Raw genomic sequence first — 9548 nt, forward strand, 5'->3', positions numbered from 1 at the left:
CACGCTTCTGTTCTCGACAACTGATGATCTCCCTCTTTAAATAATTCCATTGATTTGCTGCATCATTCTGAGCTGGCAAATGGTCAATACCTATCTAAAAGATAGCACTTCCAATAACACAGCAGCTCCTGATGTGTCAGACTCCATTGTAAGCCCTCTTGAGTTTGTGATAAGGGTATATCCAACTGGGCCAAGTGTCCTTGAATGCCCTTACCCTTGAATAGGGGTCTCACTAGGGCAATGTCAAAGGGCAGTTAAGAGTCAACCACATTGCTGTGGGTCTGGAGTCACATGGAGGTAAGGCAGGGTAAGGATGACAGATTTCCTTCCCTAAAGGACATTAGTGAACCCAATGAAATACATCCCGAGAAAGAAGAAACTTTCTAAGGGGAAGATGAGGCTGAAAAGGCAAGCCAGGGGTAACACAAGAACAAAAGAAAAGCATACAATGTGGTGTAGAATTTAATTTTAATTCATTCACAGGATGAGGGCGTCTTTATTGTCCATCCCTAATTGCCCAGAGAACAGTTAAGAGCCAAATACATTGGGTCTGGAGTCACATAGAGGCCAGACCAGGTAAGGATGGCAATTTCCTTCCATAAACAACATTCGTGGGAAACTAAGGAATTGGGAAGTGTTTAACAACCAGGAGAGGATAACTAGAAAGACAATAACGGGGGAGAAGATAAAATATGAGAGTAGCCAAGCTGGTAATGCAGAAGAAGATTGTAAGGGTTTTTTTAGATATCTAAAAGATAAGAGAGAAAGGAGTGGCCTATTGGACCACTGGAAAATGAGGCTGGAAAAGTAGTAATGGGGAACAAAGAAATGGTGGAGGAACTGAAGAAGTACTTTGCTGTAGTTTTCACAGTGAAAGACACCAGCAGTATATAGAACTTCAAGACAGTCAGGGGCCACAGGTGGGTGTAGTGACCATCACTAAGGAGAAGATTCTGGGGAAGCTGAAAGGTCTGAAGGTGGGTAAATCATTCAGATCAGAAGGACCACACAGTAGAGTTCTGAAGGAGATAGCTGAGGAGATTGTAGACGCATTGGTGATGATCTTTCAGGAATCTCTCGAGTCAGGGAGGGTCCCAGAAGACAGAAAAATGGCTAATGTAACCCCCCTGTTTCAGAAGGGAGGAAAGCTACAGGCCAGTTAGCCTGACCTCAGTCATTGGTAATAGTTTAGAGTCCATTATTAAGGATGAGATTGCAAAGTACTTGGAAGTGCATGGTAAAACAGGGCTGAATCAGCACAGCTTCATCAAGGGGAGGGCTGCCTGACAAACCTATCAGAATTCTTTTGAGAAGGTAGTGAGCAAGTTAGGCAAAGGAGAGCCAGTGGACATGATCTATTTGGATTTCCAGAAGGCCTTTGATAAGGTGCTGCCCAGGAGGCTGCTAAACATGGTGTTAGGGGTAAGGCACTGGCATTGATAGGGGATTGTCTGACTGGCAGAAGGCAGAGAGCGGGGATAAAGGGGTCTTTTTCAAGATGGCAGCTGGTGACTAGTGGAGTTCCACAGGGGTCCTTGTGATCATAACTATTCATGTTATACATTAGCGATCTGGATGACGGAACAGAGGGCATTGTTGCTAAGCTTGTAGATGACACAAAGATAGGTGAGGGACAAGTAGCACTGAGGAAGCTGGGATCTTGCAGAAGGACTTGGACAGGCTAGGAGAGTGGGCAATGAAGTAGCAGATGGAATTCAATGTGAAAGGGTGTGATCTCATGCATTTTGGTAGGAAGAATAGAGGCATTCTATTTTCTAAATGGGGAAAGTCTTTGGAAATCTGAAGTGCAAAGGGACTCTTGAGCTTAACATGTAGGTTCAGTTGGCAGTTAGGAAGGTAAATGCAATGTTAGTACCCATTTTAAGAGGGCTGGAATACAAAAAGAAAGATGTACTGCTGAAGCTGTTGAAGGTTCTGGTCAGACCGCATTTGGAATATTATGAGCAGTTTTGGGCTCTGTATCTAAGGAAGGATGTGCTGGCCTTAGAGAGGGTCCAGAGGAGGTTTACAGGAATAATTCCAGGGATGAAGGACTTGTCATATGAGGATGAAACCATTCAGCCTCTCAAGTCTGTTCCACCATTTGATCATGACTGCTCTGTGTCTTGACTCCTTTTACCTGCCTTGGCTCAGTAATGCTCCAAGAAAATTCCATTAGCTTCACCTCAGCTAGCTCTAAATGATCCCTGGCTATGCTTTTTTTAAATTCATTAACGGAATGAGGCGTCACTGGCTAGGCAGCATTTATTGTCCATCCCTAATTGCCCAGAGGGCAGTTGAGAGTCAACCACATCGCTGTGGGTCAGGAGTCACATGTAGGCCAGACCAGGTAAGGATGGCAGTTTCCTTCCCAAAAGGACATTAGTGAACCAGGTGGGTTTTTCCCGACAATCAACAACAGATTCTTAATTCCAGATATTTTTATTGAATTCAAATTGCACCATTTGCCGTGGCGGGATTTGAATCCGGGTTCCCAGAATTTTACCCGGGTCTCTGGATTAACAGTCTAACAATAATACCACTAGGCCATCACCTCCCCATATCCCTGAGGAAGGGTCACCGGACCCGAAACGTTAACTCTGACTTTTTCTTTACAGATGCTGCCAGACCTGCTGAACTGTTCCAGCAACTTCTGTTTTTGTCCCCAGCTATCCCTAATTGATCTCAACCTCGACAGGGAGAGTTCCAGATTTCCACTGCCCTCTGTGTGAGGAAATTCTTCCTGACGATCCCTCTCTGAACAGTCTGGCTTGGATTTTAAATTTATGTTCCCTTGTTCTGGACTCGGAATCATTATGGCATTGAAGGAGGTCATTCACCCCATCAACAGTCCATGACCCTTTAATAATGAACACTTCAGGTGAATCATTCCTTATTCGCCCAAACTCCTGGACTTCTCAACACAGCAGAGGGATTATTCTGGAGGCAGAGGAGAAATGATGAGAAAAGAGGAGAAAGGGAAACAAACTGAGATCACTTTCTGTGTTTGGCTTGAGAGTTCTTCAACATATCAGCATCATACTTGAAATTCTGTTTTGACAGGCTGTTCATATTTGCCCAGCATTGTATAAAGTACAACGCAGCTTTGTGAAACTGGGAGTCTGTTAAAGACTGAGTTTAGACTCTGTACTGAGAGGAGCCTCCAGCTGGGTTTCTGCTGAAATCTGGTTTTCATTGCTTGGAGGCTGAGGTTCAGCTTGCATCTCCCGGTATTTGCAGTTCAGCAAAATTCCCCAGGGGTTTACATAGCTCCCAACTCCAGTTCTTTCAAGGTATGTGGTTGAGATCCGCAGAGTTCAATTTTTATTATTATGAAATATTCATACACACAAGTTCCTCCCATGCATGCTACTATAGACAATGATGATGGAATGCAATGTAGCAAGCTACAAGACATTATATAACTCAGAACACTGGTAAACTCTTCAATGCTAATGTAAAACAGACCTTTCCATTTGCTGATTCAATGCCAAATAGTCCTCCTTGAACTTGCAATACAGTATCAGAGAGGAGTGGAAACTCGGCAAACAGACATACTGGAATCATTAACGTGTTTATCTTCAGTGTTAGAACTTCACATGCTTTCCATTTTTTTGCTTTAACTCCTTCAATGCTGTTGGAAATACAGCCAATCGGCAAGGGCTGATTTTAACACAAAGAAAATGAGGGATGTGGGAGTCACTCTCAACTGAAATATAAATTCAACCTTGTCTGGCCAAATCCCCGGGTTTCCTGGAATTTGAGAACCAAAGAACAAAAAACAGTACAGCACAGGAACAGGCCCTTCGGCCCTCCAAGCCTGTGCTGACACATTTTGCCTTTCTATACTAAAACTGCCTTCACTTACAGGATCCATATCCCTCTATTCCCTTCCTATTTATGTGTTCATCCAGGTGCTTCTTGAATGCTGTAATTGTATCTGCTTCCTCTGGCAGCACATTCCAGGCTCTCACCACCCTTTGTGTGAAAAACTTGCCTCTCACATCTCTTTTAAAACTTCCCCTCTCGTACCTTGAACCTGTGTCCCCTAGTAATTGACCTCTCCATCCTGGGAAAAGGCCTTACTTTCCACTCTATCCATGCCATTCACAACCTTATAAACTTCTATCAGGTCGCCCCTCAACCTCCTGCGTTCCAGTGAAAACAAACCCAACTTTCCAACCAGTCATAGAACATAGAACATGGAACAGTACAGCACAGTACAGGCCCTTCGGCCTACAATGTTGTGCCGACCCATTATCCTACTAAGATCAAACTACCCTGCATACCCTACATTATACTATCATCCATGTGCCTATCCAAGAATCGCTTAAAAGTCCCTCAAGTATCTGACTAAAGTATCTAAAGTATCAGTCATTAAGGATTCTGTGGACATGGCTGTAATTAGAAACCCTAGGGGAAAAACTTGCTCGGATATTTACTGAAAACCCTCAACTTTATTTTTCTTTCATTTTCCTTGACTATACCAGAAATAACAAGATCTGAATTTTGGCAAAGTTTGTTTTTCATGGTGGGGTTCACGATCCCTTAATTATCCCCTGGCCCATGTGACTTTTCTCACACAATTTTCCACCCTTCATGTCAGCGGTTATGTGCTGAGCCTCTTTGATGGCCATCCCTCATGGGGTCGTGCTGTCAGGGGGTTCGTTGCAGCCAGGGTTTGGCCACATTCACCCCTTTGGGGCCATGTTTCAAGATCAACTGCTCCCCACTCTAGATGCTACAGTCCAGGCACTATCCCTCACGCGGTGGTCCTCCAGAGATACCTCCAAGCAATGGCCCAGAAAGGAAAATTAGCTCCTTTTATCAATGGACCTGGAGATGCTGGTGGACTGGGGGATGATAAAGAGGGCAGTACGTTGGCTGGTAAAGCAGACCCTGGCACCAGACTCAGACCAAGATAGAGGCCCGGGATTTGTGCAGTGTTCTGGGTGAAACACAATGCACAGCAGTTCAGGAAGAAGGGTGAGTACCTCATCTTCTGTTTACCACCTCACGCTCACAGGGCTGCCACTCATTTTAGCTCTGCCACTGTGTCTACTTCCCACCAAGACTCATGGACTGCCTCGGTACGGCATGCTCGCTGGCTGTCCCCTCATCTTGCCAAACCACTAACCCTTCCTGTTGAGAAATAACATCAGCCGGAATTGTAAAAATGCCCAGTAACTGCTCTTCTACCATTTGGCCACTGCCTTCGAAAATATTGCAGGAAAATTGGCTCCTCCCTCCCTGGACTGATGTCTCCACAACAATGGATGTCCCTGTAATGTTCAGACTGGTTGCCCCTGACCTTCAGGAATGACTGTGACTAGCCCCTCGATTGGAATCAGCTGAAGCCCTTGAATGATTATTCAATTCTAGTTCCCCTTCACTGCAATAAGGATTCTTCCCCATTGAATCCCAGGCACGGCCACTTGTTTGCTGCATGCGCAGACTGTTTGCCTGGTACACTGCTGGAAGGTGTGATATTCACACAGCGCAGATTCCTCTTAACTCTGATTGCCCACATCTCCCATCTGTGTCTTGTGCTTTCCACACAGAAATAAATAAACATAGAAAATAGGAGCAGGAGTAGACCAATTGGCTCTTCAAACCTGCCCCACCATTCAATATGATGCTGCCAGACCTGCTGAGCTTTTTCAGGAACTTTGTTTTTGTTCCTGGAATAGCAAGGTTTGATTTCCACTACAACATCGCAGTTAGTTGGTAGGAAGAATAGAAGCATGGACTACCTCCTAAATGGGGAGAAAATTCAGAAATCTGAAGTACAAAGGGACTTGGGCATTCTAGTCCAAGATTCTCCTATGGTAAACTTGCAGGATGAGTCAGTAGTTAGGAAGGCAAATACAATGTTGGCATTTATCTCGAGAGGACTAGAATATAAAAGCAGGGATGTACTTCTGAGGCTTTATAAGGCTCTGGTCAGACCACATTTAGAGGATTGTGAGCAATTTGGGTCCTATACCTCAGGAAGGATGTACTGGCTCTGGAGCAGGTCCAGAGGAAGTTCACGAGAATGATCCCAGGAATGAAAGGCTTATCATATGAGGAATGTTTGAGGACTATGTGTCTATATTCAACAGTTTAGAAGGATGAGGAAGAATCTAATTGAAACTTAATACTGAATGGCTTGGATAGAGTGGATGTTGGGAGGATGTTTCCATTGGTAGGAGAGACAAGGACCTAAAAGGGAAGACCTTTTAGAATAGAAATGAGGAGAAACTCCTTCAGCCAGAGAGTGGTGAATCCATGGAATTCATTGCCACAGAAGGCTGTGGAGGCCAGGGCATTGTGTATATTTAAGACAGAGATAGATACGTTCTTGATTGTCAAGGGGATTAAGGGTTATGGGGAGAAAACAGGAGAATGGGGTTGAGAAAATTATCAGCCATGATTGAATGGCAGAGCAGACTCGATGGGCTGAATGGCCTAATTTCTGCTCCTATGTCTTATGCTCATATGGATTCATGACAACAGAAAGTGGTTCATTCAGAGAACAAGGTACTTGAGAACAGAGATAACAAGGTGTAGAGCTGGATGAACACAGCAGGCCAAGCAGCATCAGAGGAGCAGGAAAGCTGACGTTTCGGGTCTGGACCCTTCTTCAGTAAAGAAGGGTGTTCATCCAGCTCTACACCTTTTTATCTCAGATTCTCCAGCATTGGCAGTTCCTACTATCACTTGAGAACAGATGTGATTATTAACAGTCCAAGCAGTCGGGGCTGGGGAAAAATCCAGAGTTACCTCGAAGAAAGTGAGAAACAGAATTCTGTGGAGATGTCAGAAGGGAAGACAACCTACAAAGCTGTTAAAAATGTGGTTAAGAAAACCATGTTAAGTAATAAGTGAGTTGAGTTAGCAGCTATTTTAAGCATCTTAGGAAGATACATTAGCTCAAGAAAATGACATGAAGTGACTACGGAGATGTTCTGAAAAGGAACTGACTGCAGTCTTGGCAGATGAACAAAGATCAACAAAGATGACCATTCACTGAGGTTTGGGTGTCTATAAAGTTGTTGAGAGAGAAAGAGTTGGAACTTTCTTTCTTGACATTTGTAATGAGAATGTTTCAAATAATTCTTGGGTTCTTGGATAGTGTAGGATAGTTCACATTTTCTTTTGTGCAATAAACTTTTATGTTCTTTTGGCAGCCTCTTGTGAATATGGTCATTGACTGATCTTCCAGGAAAACAAAAGAAATCAAACATGAGGAAACGCAAGATTATTTTGTGATGATGACACTGTCGTGCTACTGCTGTTGCTAATCAGATTACTTTTTAATATAAAAATATATATCAAAGATTTTTCAGTCTCCTTCACACTTTCCCAAGTTGCGCAAAGATGATTTTCTTCTCTTCTTGTAGGTAAACTCCGTATTCCGTTTTTAACTCCTCCTCTGCTTGTTGCACTGTCTTTACCTCAGCGATTGGTGGCTACAATAGGAGAATACAAACTTTGTGAAATTAAAAACATTTTTTAAATTGTGCTTTAGACCCACCAATCCCTTCCCAATGGTTTGAAACATAGAATACAGAAGCAGGCATAGGCTATTCAGCCCTTCGAGCCTGCTCCCCCATTCAAAATGGTCATGGCTGATCATCCAACTCAGTCCTCTGTTCCCACTTTCTCCCAATTCCCTTTGATCTAATAACAATATCTAATCCTTCTTGGAAACATTCAATATTTTGGCCTCAACCACTTTCTGTGGTAGTGAATTCCATAAGCTCACCACTCTCTGAATGAAGAAATTTCTCCTCATCTCAGTCCTCAATGGCCCACCCTGTATCCTTAGACTGTGACCCCTGATTCTGGGCTCCCACCATCGGGAATGGTCTTCCGGGACAGCAAAAAGATTTAAAAGGGACCTAAGGAGTAACTTTTTCACACAGAGGGTGGTGCATGTATGGAATGAGCTGCCAGAGGAAGTGGTGGAGGCTGGTACAATTACAATGTTTAAAATACATCTGGATGGCTGTATGAATAGGAAAGGTTCAGAGGGATGTGAGCCAAATGCTGGCAAATGGGACTAGATTTATTTAGGATATCTGGTCAGCATGCACAAGTTGGACTGAAGGGTCTGTTTCCGTGATGTACACCTCTATGACGCTATGACTCCATGCTGCCTTACAGTGCCAGGGACCCGGTTTGATTCCACCCTTGGGTGACTGTCTGTGTGGAGTTTGCACGTTCTCCCTGTGTCCGTGTAGGTTTCTTCCCGGTGCTCCAGTTTCCTCCCACAGTCCAAAGATGTGCAGGCTAGGTGGATTAGCCATGGGGAATGAAGGGTTACAGGGATAGGGTAGGGGGTGGATCTGGGTGGGATGCTCTTTGGAGGGTCAGTGTGGACTCAATGGGCCAAATGGCCTGCTTCCACACTGTAGGCAGTCTATGATTCCTGAATTTTCCCTGTATAATCCTGTTAGAATTTTATAGGTTTCTATGAGATATGCCCCCTGCCCTCATTCTCCTAAACTCCAGTAAATATTGTCCTAACAGATCCAGCGCCATTTCACGCATCAGTCCTCTCATCCCGGGAATCCATTGCACTCCCTCCATGGCCAGAAATGTCCTTCCCTTGGAAAAGGAGACTAACACTGCACACAATACTGCACTGACCCATTGCTCAGTGATTGTTATAGTAGCCACATCACAGACAGCTCTGTCCTGTACTCACCCAAGCTCCACCTTCCAACAGGCCTTGCTGGAAAGTGAGCAGGAAGAAGGAAACCTGCCCTTTCACCATAAGCCCCCACTTCTTCAGGGGCATTCATTAAATCCCTTCATATAGTCATACAGCACAGAAACAGGCCCTTTGGTCCAACCAGTCCATGCTGAACATAATTCCAAACTAAACTAATCCGATCTGCCTGCTCCTGGCCCATATCCCTCCAAACCTTTCCTCTTCATGTACTTATCCAAATGTCTTTTAAATGTTGTAACTGTACCCACATCCACCACTTCCTCAGGAAGCTCATTCCACACATGAACCACCCTCTGTAAAAAAAATTGCCCCTCATGTCTTTAAAATATCTTTCTTCTCACCTTAAAAAATGTGCCCCCTAGTCTTGAAATCCCCCATCCTAGGGAAAAGACATCTACCACTAATTCAATCTGTACCCCTAATTATTTTATAAACCTCTATGAGGTCGCCTCTCAACCTCCTAAGCTCCAGTGAAAAAAGTCCTTCCTACCAGCCTATTTTTATAACTCAAACCTTCCATACCCAGCAACATCTTGTTAAATCTCTTCTGAGCCCTCTCCAGCTTGATAATATCCTTCCTATAACTGGGTGACCAGAACTGGACACAGTATTCCAAAAAAGGACTTAAGAGGCCATATTGCTCATTGATTCTGCCCAACCCCCCCCCCCCAAACAGCATCCCACCAGACTCACTCCCCACCCTATCCCTGTAACTCTGATGATTATTCCACCTCACCTACACATCTTTGAACTGTGGGACAAAACCCACACAGACATGGGGAGAATGTACAAACTCCACACAGTCACCTGAGGCTGGAATCAAACC

General features: G+C 44.2%; 1 protein-coding gene across 2 annotated transcripts in view; it reads right to left on the minus strand.

The window, feature by feature from the left end:
• Window positions 1-7279: 7279 nt before the first annotated feature.
• Window positions 7280-9548, minus strand: part of LOC109920062 (dynein axonemal intermediate chain 3-like) — a 39779-nt gene continuing 37510 nt past the window's right edge. For both annotated transcript variants that reach the window (XM_048602322.1, XM_020520091.2), the window contains one exon: window positions 7280-7454. In XM_048602322.1, coding sequence (XP_048458279.1) covers window positions 7338-7454 — 117 coding nt within the window. In that variant the 3' untranslated portion in view covers window positions 7280-7337. The remainder of the gene's footprint in view (window positions 7455-9548) is intronic.

This window comes from Rhincodon typus, chromosome 10 (assembly GCF_021869965.1).
Source record: "Rhincodon typus isolate 14 chromosome 10, sRhiTyp1.1, whole genome shotgun sequence".
NCBI classification, from domain to species: domain Eukaryota; kingdom Metazoa; phylum Chordata; class Chondrichthyes; order Orectolobiformes; family Rhincodontidae; genus Rhincodon; species Rhincodon typus.